Source organism: Anomaloglossus baeobatrachus, chromosome 4, assembly GCF_048569485.1.
Source record: "Anomaloglossus baeobatrachus isolate aAnoBae1 chromosome 4, aAnoBae1.hap1, whole genome shotgun sequence".
Lineage (NCBI taxonomy): Eukaryota > Metazoa > Chordata > Amphibia > Anura > Aromobatidae > Anomaloglossus > Anomaloglossus baeobatrachus.
Window position 1 is genome coordinate 621,178,714 of NC_134356.1, and position 17,127 is coordinate 621,195,840.

Genomic DNA, 17,127 nt, shown 5'->3' on the forward strand with positions numbered 1-17,127 from the left:
CTATTTTAACAGGTTTACTTTTCTTTACGTAGTGACTCCAAATTTGGGCTCAATTGCAGCCCATAGAATCACAATTTAGATCCCCTTCCTACTCTCAAAATTCAAACAAACCTGTCCGACATGAGAAAAAAAAGTTTCTAAACCACATAATAAATGTAGTGCGTCATGTTTGAAAGTTTGCCAGAATTAAGCACACTGCGCTCCCAGCTACTAACGTAACATCTTGACTGTACTATTGTAGATGCTTCCTTCTCGCTATGCACTAATCCCTTCATCCCACAGATTCCCCTTTGAATGATGACATGACACCCGCTTGGATAATTTGGCCAAATCGGCCTTTATTATACAAACATGACATTAAATAAATATCTTTCTTTAAAGCGAGGAGGGTTCTTGGAGCTCCAAAACCTGGCGGACGTTCCCATAAAATTGATAAACCATCCGGAGTTGTCCCCAGCCGCAAACGACCACAAGCTCGGGGACACCATGACCGGAAAACCATTTCCCTAACACCGACTCCCAGGGGACCCCACCCTGGAGAGCCCCAAAGTCTGCCAGGTAATTACCATTCCAAATAAAAGAAGGGGGGTTACCATCCACCTGATGTACAACCCCCCACCACCATTTTACCACCAACTCCAAGAACCCCACCTCACTACCGCCACCACGAGCATTACCTGAGACCTCATAATGCGAGTCACCCCACCAACAAAGCGCTCGCTCCACCTTCCTGAACACCTGCTAACCACAGGTGCATCCACCGCGCCAACCTGTCCGTTCCAAGCCAAGAAACTCCCCACTTCCCTATCCACCTTAATTTCAGTCCTGTCGATCCCCTCTATCGACCGAACCACCAGTAAGGTTTTGTAGGCACAATATCCGACCGCATCATCTTCACCTCTCGGGGAGGCGGAGCATAGCTGCAGTAAACCTTGGCAAATAACTCCAATTTAATCCCCCATAGGGGGATATCCCCACATCATTTTCACCCGTGTGCAACACCAGCACATCGGGGGCAGGATCCAACCTTAAAATGGTGAAAATCCAGTGTTACCGTAGACCACTCATACCTGGAACCAGATCCAAAGCACTAGAACGTGATCTCTCAACCAACCCAGCTAGCACTCACTCCTCCCCTCATCTGCCATCAGCCCCCCCCGAATTCAGGGCAGTGACCCAATTATCCAACCAGTGGTGCACCGCCTAGTAGAACGTAGAAAAAACGGGGGGGGGGGGAACATTTTTCCTTTTTTTTTTTTTTTTTTTTTTTTTTTAAATTATACTTTTGCAGGAAGTCCCCCACTTTTCCACCTTGGTTGAGGCCCAAGGCCACCAATGGGTCTGAGCGATCACCCCCCCAACAAAAATAAATACCCCCTGCAACACTCTACCGACCGCCTTATCAACCTCTTTACTGCTCACAACCTGACCCCCCCCATTTTTTAATATTTATTTAAGATGTATTCAGTTTGACCATTCCAACCAAACATTCCATGGGGTAGGTTAACCCCACAACAACCTGACTCAACATGCCACCTCCACTTGACGATGGAGCCACCAATTCCCCTAATTCCCCAAAGAGCAACTAAGAACAACTAGCCGAAAACCACTTCACCTCAAATGGGGGAATTACTCACTGGTCTTGGCAGTGCCCACTGTTCCAAGCAATTAACCAGTCCAGTTACATAGTTACTTAGGTTGAAAAAAGACCTAGGTCCATCTAGTTCAACCTTCCTCCACCAGTTAAAGGACTCATCCCACAAATCCCTCAAAATTTGCACTAAACAGTTTAATGACATCAACCAGACATTGAAACTTACAACCAGTATTGGTCCTGAGCCATAAATTATTAACCTCAGACCTTCCTTCAGCCGACACCCTACGTAACCAACACAGCAGTGCCCCTACCAAATCCTCCTCAGACTCCCCCGTGCCGAATTCCTGACTCCGATCCCCCGTTGCCTCACCAATCCGCCTCATATGCTAACCTAGTACCCCCAGCAAAGGATACTGTAATGCATAATAAGCCTAGTGCCCAAATACCACCTCACAAAGCTCCTCCGGCCACTTGCAGCTGGTGGACTCTGCCTCTAGTGCCAGGTACCAAAAGCTATCCCACTATCATTGAAAAAGAGCATTAACGCTAATTTCCAAACACCTGGTGCCTGCGCTGCCACTATCTTTGTACTTCTTTGTACTAAAGCAAAAAGGCGCCGTAACCCAAAATGCCTCCATAGCCCTGTTAACGGAGGAGAAACACCAAAAATTAGTTGCCAAAACACCTGTTGACGCAACGAAAACTGATGTTTTTATTGCTGAAGTAGTCCCCCCAATTGGAACTAGCCACTACCAAGAAAAACTCGAACAAAATCCGATTTTTGGTAAAATACTGCCTCCACCCAAGATTGTGGCTCTATGTCCATCCCCCATTTGCCCTGCTGAAAGCTCTGTCAACTAACCCAACCTGCCGCTACAGTAAAAGTTCACAATCAAAATAGACCACAAGCTTCAAAACCCTAACGACCATCCATTATAACTACCCAGGAAAATATATCCTGGCCCCCACTGCCAGGTCGTTGAAGAATTCCTCCGGCAACCGTATACAAAGCGTGGGGGCCTTGCCCCCGCCATAGCCACCTTCTCACTACCCGAAAAAAAATTCCGGCTATGGGCACATGCAAAAGCAAATTAAAGCATGCCCAGCAACAACCAAAGGTCTGCCACTGCATTTGATTTTTCTTATTTATTTTTTTAAATATATAACCCGCTTTGCGCACTTCAGTGAGGAAAGACACTTCCTTGTCCCGTAACCTGTACTCAATCCCCCCCTGCTCTCCATCCTCCTAGAATCAATGGAGATTCCCAAGATGTTCAGACAATTGCCAGGGCCCTTCTTCCTCTCCTGGCAAACTGCTGAACTATCCATGCCCTAGCCCTTAGCAAAGATGGCAAAAAATGGGGAGCTGACCGCCCCATGTACAGAAAGTTGTTGTCTTATTTTTTTTTTTTTTTTTTTTTTTTTTTGAGGTAAGACATCATCCGCAACCCAGCCATACTGCAACCCCCCATTCTAGAAATGAACCAAACCCTTCCAATAGGCACAAGAAAATAGGGCAAATCATAAGTAAACACCAGATCACAAAATATGAACCATCCCCAAAACAACCTAACAAATGCATGCTGTCAGGACGCCCTGGCAACGAATGGCATGTCAGAAACGATAACTCACAAGTGACCCGGAATTTATTCGGCTCCTTCTTCTGCACTACCCCTAACGAAGAAAAACCACCAGAACCAGAAATGGCAGAGATAAAACTGAACCGCCCAATACCTGCACGATACCTCGCACCAAAATTATTATTATATTTTATATACATTTACTATTATTATTATTATGATTCTAGAACCCACCGCAGCCTGAACCCTGGTATCTCAACGAGCCGTAAGGCCCCCTCACACACAAGGACAAATCCCCGGCAGATCCGCGGCCACAGCGAAACCCCGGACACACCGCTCCATCTGTACACAGCCACAAATCTGGCACTGATTGTCCGCAACTTCACCGTGACCACCGATCCGCCGCAGATCCATCCCCGCGCGCGACAAGACCCCCAAGGATTCATGCAGTGTCACCCATCCTTCCACTGCCTGAACTGCCCATCATTTCGACACCGGGTGTGATCGCCACAAAACCAATGAACCTTCCTTGTAGCAGAACACCCCTGAACAATTCTCAGGCCCCCCCCTTTTTTTTTTTTTTTTTTTTTTTTGTGTGTGTGCCTGGATGCTTGCAGAATGGCAAACACCTGAAGCCAGTTAACAAAATCGAAAGTTTAAAACACTCACCCTTCTCTATCTGCCCTGACACCGCGACCCCCACCACAAGATGTGGCCTAACTTGATGACCAACCGGCGACCTGCCTCAATGCCCGACCCCCAAAACAGAAACGGGGGACCCCATTGACCCGACCTTTGCCTCCTCCACACGTTCCGGCAACTCCTTCCCAAACCCTAACATGCTGCAGACCCTACTAACTGACCCCACAGAGGCCCCCCAACATGCTAAAACTAAGACCGCCGCCATTTCCCCTGGGCCTAATAAAACACCTACCCAGGAAAATCGCACTAGATGAACACACAGAACATATAATTAAACTCACCAGGCTGCGCGGGGGCATGGGACCCACCAGCCGGAACACCCGATTCCAGCCGATGACTCTCCTCAGGATGTTGAGGCACTCAAGCCGCTTAAGCAGCTTGCTTAGGGAGACCCCAGCAAGCCGCCGCGCTCAAACCTAGCGGGACCACCAGGGAGCAGACTACCTGTTGAACGATCTCCCAGGACGTGGATCATCCCCTCCTAGATGACGACCTCTTCCTCGACACGGACCTCATCCGCGAAGACGAGCCCCTCCGTGCTGCGGACCTCCAACATAAAGGCGACCTCTACTGTGATGACGACAGCCTCCTCCTCAATGCTGACCTCCTTCCAGATGCCGATCCCTGCGCCGACCTCCTTACCAATAACCATTACCGAGCTGAAAATGACCTCCACATTGACCTCCAGCCAGATGATGACCTCCGCACTGACCCCCACACTGAAAACGACCTCCACGCTGACCTCCAGCCAGATGATGACCTCCGCGCTGAACCCCTCACTGAAAACAACCTCCATGCTGACCGCCAGCCATATGATGACCTCCGTGCTGACCACCTCACTGAAAACAACCTCCCTGCTGCCCGCCAGCCAGATGATGACCTCCGCGCTGACCACCTCACTGAAAACAACCTCCATGCTGACCGCCAGCCAGATGATGACCTCCGCGCTGACCTCTGTCCCCGATGCCGACCTCTGCGCTGACCTCTGTCCCCCGATGCCGACCTCCGCGCTGACCTCTGTCCCCCGATGCCGACCTCCGCGCTGACCTCTGTCCCCCGATGCCGACCTCCGCGCTGACCTCTGTCCCCCGATGACGACCTCCGCGCTGACCTCTGTCCCCGATGACGACCTCCGCGCTGACCTCTGTCCCCGATGACGACCTCCACGCCGACCTCTGTCCCCGATGACTACCTCCGCGCCGACCTCTGTCCCCGATGACTCCCTCCACGCCGACCTCTGTCCCCGATGACGACCTCCGCGCCGACCCCTGACCCCGATGACGACCTCCGCGCTGACCCCTGTCTCCGATGACAACCTCCGCGCTGACCCCTGTCCCCGATGACGACCTCCGCGCTGACCTCTGTCCCCGATGACGACCTCTGCGCTGACCTCTGTCCCCGATGACGACCTCCACGCTGCCCTCTGCCCTGATGACCTCTGTCTCTGAGTGTTTCTCCGGATGTCCAGTTGCTGCCACCACAAGCAGTCCCCCCACAGGTATATCACTGGGAAGGACCGCCGCCATCTTGTTGAAGCCCTGATCACTAGAGGCTTGAGCCAGAGCCTCGGTCACATGATACACCGAGGCCCCGCCCACCTCCGCAGGTCCCGGCTGCCTTGTAAGATTCCTCCCCTGTTCCATCTAGAAGCACAGGATGAAGAGATGGACAGGGAGGGTCCCCGGGGAGGGGGCTCTTGCGGCACCACTGAGACCTCAGGAGCTGCTCCTGGTGGCAGACTGTCAGGCACACTCGCCCTGCGTGCCCACTGGGGAAGTGGATCTTCTGCAGCATCCCCCACAGCCGAACCTCCCAATATCTCCAGCACCTGTGCTCTGATGCAGCTCCATCCACGCTGCTGGCAGCCCCCTGCAGCTGCTCCAGAAGTTTTAAATCACCATGATTACAGTCACAGCAGGAGACGAGGTGAAGGGGGCTCAGCACCTTTTCTGCTGGCTTCACATGCTGTTCTGATAGTACCCACCCCTTCTACTGATTCTATATTCCCAACTGACCACCCCTAGCACTTAAACCCAGCCCCCTAAACTTCTGACCCCCCACAGCCCGCGCTTTCTTTCCCTGCAACCAGTGTTAACCCCTCGTTGCCCTTCAAAGTCAGTCATGAGTCACTTTGCCCATGGCTCCGCTGTGGGCTCCGTTCAGCCTTTAACATCTCATTTAACTAATCTTCACTAGACTTCTTCTATATCGCCATACTGTGCTGAGTCTAGCTTTTCTTCTGCCCAAAGTGAACATTTAAATGGCTTCCACCCACCACAATGATATAGAAATATGCATAGAATAATTGCAATTCTGTTATTTTTTTTTTTGGGGTTTGCTTTTACTATTCATTGTGTGGTAAAAATTACCTGTGATTCTGTAGGTATAATTGCATAGATATCAAGCTTTCATAGACTAAAAAATATTGTTTTTGATGCAAATTTTTATAATATTATAAATGTATTTATAACTATAATGAAATACTACTGTATTGCAGCATATAAGAAAAATCTTCTTCTTTATTTTTTTTATATAGCGCTAACATGTTCCGCAGCGCTTTACATACATCAGGAATGCTGTCCCCATTGGGGCTCACAATCTAAATTCCCTATCTGTATGTCTTTGGAGTGTGGGAGGAAACCGGAGTACCCGGAGGAAACCCACGCAAACACGGGGAGAACATACAAACTCCTTGCAGATGATGTCCTTGGTGGGATTCAAACCCAGGAACCCAGCGCTGCAAGACTGCAGTGCTAACCACTGAGCGACCATGCCGCCCTGACAAACCACAACCTCCTATAAATCTCAGCCTGTAGCACAGGAAAGCTAGAATGGCAGAGATGAGCCTTCAAATACAAAGGTTTAATGCTCCTAACACAACTATAGATGTAGTCATCTTTAATTTGTCAGACAGTATAAGGTTTTATTAACATAGCATGACATCTCACATGTTAATAACTCCTACATGTGTACATAATCAGAACCAATAACAATATATGAAGACAGAACCATAACTTATCAATACATGAATACCAGAACCATCATTAGTTCATGAATACAGCACTAGAAGCAACATCTGTACATGAATACAGCACCAGAAACGTCATCAGTACATGAATACAGCACCAGAACCGTCTTCAGTACATACAGTAAATACAAGTGTGACACCCCTGGACTATCAGGTCATCACAGGGTATTGTACAATCTGCCCTCCCGAGCAATATCGATATCCTTCTTGGTTATGGGTCCCCAACTACATGGTGTTGCCTACATCAGCTAATTAAAATCCTAGGTACACTCTGCACCACACCCACCAGACACACCAGTGGACAGCCTTGAGTGGAATAGGGTCGCCCACTTGGGGGCTTGGTTAAGGGGAGATCAGGAGTGTCAGGAGTGTCAGTAGTAGGAGAGGTAAGTGAAGTGTTGGAAGTGAAGGAGAGAGGAGGTCAGAAGCCAGGCTCCTTGGAAACATCTAGGTAGCAGACGGTGGTCTGGGCCTAGAAGGAGCTGGACCCCCAGCAGGGGATCGTGGCAAGGGGCACGGAACTGTTGAGGAGGACAACTGGCGGCCTTGCACCATCACCGGGCTGGGACCAGGGCACGATTGGGTACGTGGACCCTAGGTCAGGGAGTAGCTTCCGGCAACTTGACAATTTAGCCGTCGAGATCGGAGCCTTCAAGATCCGCTCTCCACCCACTCCAAAATCGGGGTACTAGCGCAATGAGGGGGATAGGACTTTCCACCAAATTGGTCCAGAAAATCCCAAGCGTGAACCCTGAGAGCAAGCTCCCACACTTAGCCATAGTGGGGAGCGGGGCCCGACTAGTTCCATACTACTGGGACCAACAGAGAAGTAAACTCAGTGCCAGGAGGAAGGTCATCGATCACCAAGCAGCACCATTGGGGACGGGACCCGAACTAGCTCCCCTCAGCGGCAGCGGTATCCAGAACTTTGGTTTATCCAGTAGTCGATGTCAGCTTACCGGACTGAGTGAGTACGAAAGTGACCCCCCTTCGCACCCAATGGCACTCCCCAGACACAGTCAGAGTCCCGAGGCATTTCCCCTATCCGTGGAGGGTTCTAACACCTGGCTGCCCCACTCTATCTCCTCCGGGTACTCCCAACTGCAGCGGTGGTACTCCTCATTACCACATACCACGGGTGGCGTCACAAACTCTTAACACAATCCCCTGTAAAAACCTCCTTCATTTGAGTGGTTGAATGACCCCCAGGTCCGGAGACCCTTCGAGCCACCGCGGATCCGGATTTGAGCAGCCCGGCTGTTGACACGGGGGTGGCACACAAGCACAACACCACTATTTGTACACGAATGTAGTAATAGAATAATCATCAGTTCATGAATATAACATCAGAAACACTATCAGTATCAACACATAAATACAGCATCAGTAGACGAATATAGCACCAGAATCAATCTCTTAACCAGCTGTCAGTTTAACAACCGGTTCAAAGTACCATCCAAATCGCACTCCTAGGGGTGGCAAAATGTCACCCATTGGGAGGCATCTCAGACCGTCACCTGAGGCAAGATGCTCAGACCACCTCATGGCAGAAATAAACAGGTGTCTAGAGAGAGCAACAGCTTACATTATACAAGGTAAATTTGTATGTGAGCCCAAAGTAAGGCTATGTGTCCACGGTAAAAGGTCCCTGCGGATTTTTTTGCCTGAAAATCCGCAACTTTCGCGGCAAATCCGCACCCGCGGATTTGCCGCGGATTTACCGCGGATTTGCCGCGGATTTTGATGCGGATTTTATTTTTTTTTTTTTCCCCATTCAAAACAGAAAATCCGCACCAAATCCGCACCAAACAATTGACATGCTGCAGTTTGTTCCGCATCAAAATCCGCGGCAAAATCCGCAGCGGAAAAATCCGCAGCATGGGCACAGCATTTCCAAAATGCCATTGAAATGGCTGGGGAGTAGCTGTGCTGCAGATTTTCGGCAAATCCGCGCTAAATCCGCGTCAAAATCCGCGTCAAATCCGCGATAAATCCTGTAGCGTGGGCACATAGCCTAAGGGTGGCTGCAAGGACAAAAAAGATAAATTATAGAAATTGCGGCAAATATTTGATATCAGTACTTAATTTCCGTACTTTTTCATTGTTACCATTATTTTTTATTAATATGGAGTTATGACTGTGTAATTTATTGAATTCTCCCTATTCTATATTTCCCAGGGTGTTCTGAAAGAAAGGACTCTGAATGATCTGAATAAATACGTTCTCCAAGACGTAAGTTTTTTTTCCTTTCAAACAGGGACAAACAAAACAGGGACAGTTTCTCTTCCTAATATAAAATACCACGTAAATTAGGCATTGTCCATTAATGAGGCTGTAAGATTTAAAGAGACAGTATGCTCTCTGTGGTGGCAACAGGCAGCTGAAAATATTCAGTGCCAGAGCTGCCCCTTCGTTTGATAGAGGCCGCGGCCGGGTACGGCACATCCGTCTCTCATTCATATTAATAGGAAACGGATATGGTGCAGCCACTATTAGGAGATGGTTCGCCTCCAGAATGAGCATTGGCTAGATGAGGGTCTTGAATGAGAGAACATCACCTCTATTTAGTCATTATTCTTTAACAGGGTATTGGAAAAAGATTTTTTTTTACTTAGATATCATTATTTTGTTACCAACTATGTGTAAAAACACACAATGGAGTATAATATATCCAAAATTGATTTATTAAAGTGTAAATAACATACAAACACATAACAAAGTATATGCCACTCTCGTGGCACAATATAGATGTCACAAAAATAAAAAGAGACAAGTTCAAGGAGCGAGTAAACCTCATCAAGGTGGGGACCGGGTCACTACAAGAATACTATAGTATAAATGTTAATGATAGTCCGAGGGCAAAAGGAAAAGCAGGATGAATAAATATTCAGATATCCTGCCCCACTCGGGCCTCATATAATAACAAAATCCTGCTTAGTCTAAATAATCACATCTATGTGTGGTTCACATCATCATTGAGAGCGTATGTCATGTAATAACAGAATAAGAAAAACGCCATGGATATCATATCAAGGTGCACGGGTCAGTTACATTACATACCCCCAAAGCCGATAAGCAGGATAAAGTAGTCCCCGGTCCAGGCCCGACGCGCGTTTCGTGATCCTTTCTCAAGATCGTTATTTTGTTGTATGATTGCCATACATGATTTTTCTAGGAGAGAATGCATTTGCTGCTGAATCGCTTACGAGAGGTGGGAAAAGTTTTTCTTGCCACAAACAGTGATTACAAATACACCAACGTGAGTATGTCCGATCCTCGAAGCACTAGGCTTGCCCCATATCCTGCACAATGCCTCATATTCTGTCTCCTTCCTCCAGGCCATCATGTCCTACCTGTTTGATGATGGAATTCAAGATAAGGTTAGTCCGATGCCTACAACCCCATAGAATGAGTAGCTGAGGGGTATTATAATGTGGTTACATCTAATATCTATAGGGAGGTCTCTGGAGAAGTTACAGGATGTCCTCCATGCAAGTCAGGAGGTCAGCATGTGATGTCTGCAGCAGATATGAAGTCAGCTAATCAAGCTAAAATGAATTTGATTGGTTAACGATTAGCTAAACCTTTACGAGTATGTACACTCCATGGCTTTTTCAGGAGTGTCCACTCCGAAACCCACCTGAAAAAGCGCTCAAAAGAATGAACATGAGCATATCTGTGTAAAAACAACTTTCTGTTTATATGCTCAGGCTTTTGAGTGTCTTTTAATAGGTTAATTTTGCAATAGGTTGCAGTAGCAGCAGGTGTTGAGAATTAATGATGGCCGATCCCGACCTGTACTGGGCGAAATCAACTACTATTTTCCAGTATAATAGGGGGCAGAATGATTGATATAGTTCACAAGTACAACTCGTCCCCCAAGAAACAAGCCCTCATACGGCTCTATTGACGTAAAAATAATAAAAAGTTATGGCTCTTAGAAGAAGGAGAGGAAAAAACAAAAAAAGGAAAACTCGCCGGGGGGGTAAAGGGGTTAGTTGAAGCTTACTGAAAGTGAATCACATGCGACTTATGGCTAATAGCCGAAAATGAAACACATTTGGAAACATTTGCTGCACTTCTGTGCCTGTGTGTGGATGAGCCTAAAGCCCGCTTTACACGCTACAATATATCTTACAATGTGACGGCGGGTTCACGTCGTAAGTGACGCACATCCGGCATTGTAAGGTACATTGCAGTGTGTGACAGGTACGTGCGATTTTGATTGAATGGTAAAACGTTCATCGCACGCACGTCGTACATTTCTCTAGAATTGCACGTCAGGTTGTTCATCGTACCCGGGGTAGCACACATCGCAGTGTGTGACACCCTGGGAACGATGAACAGATCTTACCTGCGTCCTGCGGCTCCCGGCCGGCAATGCGGAAGGAAGGAGGTGGGCGAGATGTTTACGTCCTGCTTAGCTCCGCTTCTATTGGCCGGTTGCCGCGTGACGTGGATGTGACGCCTAACGTCCCTCCCACTCCAGGAAGTGGACATTCGACGCCCACATCGAGGTCGTATGGAAGGTTAGTACGTGTGACGGGGGTTAATTGTTTGTGCGGCACATTGAACAAATTGAATGTGCCGCACATACAATGGGGGCGTTGCAAATCGCATACGATATCGTATGCGAGATTGCAACGTGTAAAGCAGGCTTTAGTTTGCCACACGGGGTAAATGTGTCCATCTTCATCTCAGAGGAGATAAGATTGAAGCTGCATCCTATCTCCATGACAGGTGAGGACCAGCATAGATATTGCATTATGTCCTACAACAAAACAACAGGTGCAAGTATTTGAAACATCTGCGTATTTTAAGGATGTCTCCTCAGTTACCGTAAATTCCCACTTCAAAGGAGGGCAGGAAATCACTCATAACCCAAAGCTTTCCCTAGAAATGCTTTACTAGGGCAGATAACTACATGGGAATTTATCATACACAGGAAGGAAAAATAAAGTATTCAGATATTAAAATGTGCTCATCAGAGCCAGTTTATTCCAGATCCTGCATGGCACGTACATCGGTCCATAAGGGCTCGTTTTAATGAGAGTATTAGATGGACGTGTGCTGCCGGAGGAAAAATCAGATAGCACACAGACAGTACACCAACTAATGTGAATCAATAGGGCTGTTTATAGGACAGCTCTATTCACCTGGAGAGTGGACCTGGAGAGTGGACCTGGAGAGTGGTCATTGAGAGTGGTCATTGAGAGTGGTCATTGAGAGTGGTCATTGAGAGTGGTCATTGAGAGTGGTCATTGAGAGTGGTCATTGAGAGTGGACCTGGAGAGAGTCCATATAGGGTGGACATGGAGAGTGGACATGGAGAGTGGACATACAGAGAGGTCAAAGAGACAGAACATGGAGAGAGTCCATGGAGAGAGTCCATGGAGAGAGTCCGTGGAGAGTGGACGTGGAGAGTGGACGTGGAGAGTGGACGTGGAGAGTGGACGTGGAGAGTGGACGTGGAGAGTGGACCTGGAGAGTGGACCTGGAGAGTGGACCTGGAGAGTGGACCTGGAGAGTGGACCTGGAGAGTGGACCTGGAGAGTGGACGTGTAAAAAAAAATTGCAGCATGGCACTATTCTATTCCGTATATTGGTTGAGACTGGCTGGCGAGGCGAGTATGGTATTAGTTATGCTGGCATGGCGAGTATGGTATTAGTGGTTCCACTGGACCGAAAGTACCGTTCACTTACCTGGAGGAGTGACCTGGACTGTCCGCCAAGTCTTCACTACTGCCACCGGAGGTGGCAGCAAATACCTGCACTGGTAAGCAGCCGGCAGAGGGCAGCCTCAGGGAATCTGCGATACCTCGGAAGTTGACACCACAGATACACTACAGTTTCTGGTTGTAGCAACAGCAGGTGGAGTCGTGGATTTGCCCGGTATGATTGGCTGGATGGATGTGGTAGAAGTGGCCGATAAGTACACTTGCAGCAGCGGGTATCATGTAGGTGAATACTTGCTGCAGCAGACAGTTAAAGCACTGAAACACAGAGACGAATCATCAGCAGAACACAGCATGAAGACAGCAGGAGCACAATGGGACCTGAGAGCTAGCAAAGTTAGGAACTCATTGCCAAGGCACCTCCCTTAAAAGTGCCTTAAACACCTGAAACCTTTCCGCTGACCTGAGAGGCACTTTCGGTCAGGGTGCACTGGCCCTTTAAGAAAATGGGCATTTCTTAGGAGGCCTGTGTGTTGTGCGCAGGCCCCAGGAGACAGGAGCATGATCCAAGGACGGAGCGATCACCGCAGGATGGCCAGGCAGGTGAGAGAACCGACGTCCCTGCCAGGGGGGAGTGGGGCAGGACAGCGCGGGGATGCCGGTATGGGCGTTACAGAGAATCACCTGTACAAGTTTATGGGTGTCCAAATCTACTTGGATCCTATAGGGATCATCTGTAGCATCTGATTTTTATGAATAAATTGCCATTATTAACATAAAAAAGTGTATTTGACCCTGTACATTTTAAAACATTGGTGTATAAAAACGTATGTCATACGGATGTAAGAAACAGACGCATGGATAATATTGGGATGATACGAGGGCACTAAAAGTGGACACACAGATTACAATATAGATGAAAATTGTGCAAGTTTCATCAAAGAGATTTTTCATATGCTCATCTGACCCCGACGTAGGGCTGGTTTCACATATCTGATATTCACCGTCCGAATATGAACCACAACATCCGGACCTGCCATGGGTCTCCTGACACGGACTCATCAGATATGAGCTAAGTTCACACATCCATGGATGGATGACTTTTTATTTGTATTGTCATCCGTGTGACATCTGTTTTGTACATCAGCAATAAATGAAATTTAAAAGACCAAATCCAGTTTCCTGTGTTAAGAATTACAAATCATATCTATATGGTTTATCCTTATGGGATTCTTTTTTTTTAATGTGCACCTATAGATTTGTATAGGCGAGTCTCATCTGAAATACCATGCAATTTTTTTCACATGGAAACTCTGTCGTCAGCCTAATTTAATAAAATTTGGTCGTGTGAGTTCTGTCCCTGTGTTGTCAGTTTTTTTCCTATGAGCCGAAAGTATGATTGTGTAAATATAGAGTTAGGGCCGCTTTACACACTGCGATATTGGTACCGATATCGCTAGCGTGCGTGTCGCGGGCGGAGGAGGGGACGCCGCGCTCTCCCACTGCTCGGGTCTGGCTGCCGCTGCTGCTGCGGCCTGCTGCTGCTGCTCAGTGGGCCGGATCCCGGGGACTCGAGCGGCGCTCCTCGCCCGTGAGTGAAAGGGGATTAGTTTTTGGGATGGTTTATTGTCCGTGACGCCACCCACGGTTGTGGTGATTGTATGGACACCACCGCTGCTCTGTATGGGGATCCCGGGAGCCGTGACAGGGAGCAGCAAAGTTGTTAGTTCTCCCCTCCGTGGGTAGGGGGTGGTTGTCCCGGGGCCCAGTGATGAGGTGGGTGATGCAGGGCTTGGTGGGGTGCAGGGACGCGGGGGCAGCGCTGTGCCTCACGGCACTGTGGTACTCACTCAGCCTGAGACGATGACACAGTTCTCGGTAAAACACACGGCTGGAAAGACGGTTCCCACGGACGGCTGCACTTGCTTTTCCCCAGTAGTTGACGGTGACGGTCCCTTTTCCTGCACCTAAGATGATGATGGTTGCGATGGGTTCCCACCGGTAACCCGCTCCCCGGCTTGGATATGGGCCCTGCAGGCGCTGGCCCTGAGAAACTGGTGCCCTGGCAGTGGCGGTGTCTCTCTCCAATGGTTGGACTGTTGCCTTCAATCAGGACTTGGTTGTTGGGAGACCCAGAGGTCCCCTTCACTGACGGATTTGGCAAATTCACGGCGACTCCTAGCCTTGCCGGGATCCGAAAGGCCCCTGCCAATGGTGCTGACTGCTCTTTGTATACCGCTCCGGTACCGCCGGGCCACCACCCGTCCGCGGTCCTTCCGGCAACCTCCAAGCAGCCTCCCCTGCAGACAGTCACCGCTGTCTGCTGACCTTGCTGTCTCAGTCCGGGGCACACACCCGGACCAACTTCAGGCTTGCTTAACTGTTCCTTTTTCTGTCACTACTCTCACTTAGTCTTCCACTTTAACTCCTCTCTCAAGCTCCTCTAACGCTTCCTTCTCCTTCACTTCCCTAGCTTAACTGCCTGGTTTTCCCGCCTCCAGGGCTGTGAACTCCTCGGTGGGTGGAGCCAACCGCCTGGCCCACCCCCCCGGTGTGGACATCAGCTCCTGGAGGAAGGCAACAAGGATTTTTGGTTAGCCTTGGTGTTCCTATCTGGGGTGTAGGGTGTGGTGGTGTTATGACCTGTGACCCCTGGCTTGCCCAGGGCGTCACATGCGTACCCGCCCCCATCGGTTGTGCGACATGGGCAAATCACTGCCCGTGCCGCACAACATCGCCCAGACCCGTCACACTACTTACCTTCCCTGCGACGTCTCTGTGACCGGCGAACCGCCTCCTTTCTAAGGGGGCGGTTCGTTCAGCGTCACAGCGACGTCACAGCAGCTTCACTGAACCGCCGCCCAATAGAAGTGGAGGGGCGGAGATGAGCGGGAGGAACATCCCGCCCACCTCCTTCCTTCCGCATTGTGGCCGGGAGGCAGGTAAGGAGAGCTTTCTCGTTCCTGCGGTGTCACACGTACCGATGTGTGCTACCGCAGGAACGAGGAACAACTTTGTTACTGCTGCAGTAACGATATTAGAGAATGGACCCCCATGTCACCGATGAGCGATTTTTCACGTTTTTGCGACGATGCAAAATCGCTCATAGGTGTCACACGCAACGGCATCGCTAAAGCGACCGGATGTGCGTCACAAATTCCGTGACCCCCAACGAGATCACTTGAGCGATGTCATAGCGTGTAAAGCGGCCTTTAGACCCCCTTTACACGTGCATGATAAAAATGTACATTTTTCACGGTCCGTGGTCTGGTGCACACGTGTCTGCGTATTCCTTGTCTGTGTGTTCAGCGTGTGCTGTCAATGTGCTCTCCGTGTGCTATCTGTGATAACACCCAGACAGCAGAAACTTCTATACTCACCTGTCCCTGGTGCTGCTGCCTCTGAGTCCATGGTACAGTGAATATGCATGAGTATAGTGAGCGGGCCCGGAAGCAGGAGACAGCAGTGCTGGAGACAGGTGAGTATAGATTTTTTTTTTTATTTCAAATACATGTGTTTTCTCCAGTAAATGTCACACTCATGTCACACAGATCACATCAGTGTGTGGTCCATGTGACACCCGTGCTGCCAGAAAAAAACTGACATGTCGCTGTGTAGAGCACATGTACATGCGTCTGTGAGAAAAGAGGATGTGGGCACAGGCCCATTGATTTTAATGGATCTACGTCTGTCTGTGTCTGCAGTACCTATGAAAACAAACGTCATATATACCAAAATGATGGACGTGTGAAGGGGGCCTTACAATGAGGATTTGCTTGTTATTCAAGGACTGCAGAAACCTCAACGGACAGATGGTAATTACCATTAGAAGTAGTTACCCCATATATTTGACATAGCTGGCTATTAAAGGGGTTTTCCTAGAAATGGAATAAAATAAATAAAATAATACACATTTAAATACTAAACGTTTTTCTAAATACCTTTTATATGGCAAAAACGTGTTCTTTATCTATTGCACTCTGCCAGAGTTTTAAAAATGGCAACTTGCAGAACAGACAGTAGGACAAACTGCGTGAAGCACGAGACAGACGCACTAAAACATTCAGGGAGCCTGAGATGGTTGTTCATTGTCAATCCGGTAAATAAAGAGGTTTATTTTCTCCTTTAGTTTGGCTCTGCTCAGTGTCCTGTCAGGGTGAGCGACCAGAGGATCCTGCTCTGATGTGACCTCTGTCTCGTGAACTCTAGAACGGGTTGTGAACTATGGCAGCTGCCATCCTGGAATCCTAACAGAGTGCAGTAGATAATTAATACCTTTTTGCCATATAATGGTATTTTGAAACATGTTTAATATTTAACTGTGTATTATTTATTTTAGCACATTTCTCAGAGAACCCCTGTAAAGGTGTTGTTCCGTAAATAACATATATGATCTACCCACACTAAGATCACTGGAGTCCCAATGATCACAAGTATGTCAAAAAGAGTGACCTGCACATCCAACAAGTGAGAACGTTAACAGGTGCTAGCTGAAAACACAATATAACTACAAAATACATACAGCTGCATTCTAGAATGCTAACA

The 17,127-nt window shown here is 48.5% G+C and overlaps 1 protein-coding gene across 1 annotated transcript in view; it reads left to right on the top strand.

Moving 5' to 3' along the window:
• Positions 1-17,127, top strand: part of LOC142301918 (cytosolic purine 5'-nucleotidase-like) — a 123,482-nt gene that overhangs the window by 85,234 nt on the left and 21,121 nt on the right. The window contains exons 8-10 of the mRNA XM_075342962.1: positions 9,086-9,139; positions 10,083-10,166; positions 10,246-10,287. Of these exons, the coding sequence (XP_075199077.1) occupies positions 9,086-9,139; positions 10,083-10,166; positions 10,246-10,287 (180 nt within the window). The remainder of the gene's footprint in view (positions 1-9,085; positions 9,140-10,082; positions 10,167-10,245; positions 10,288-17,127) is intronic.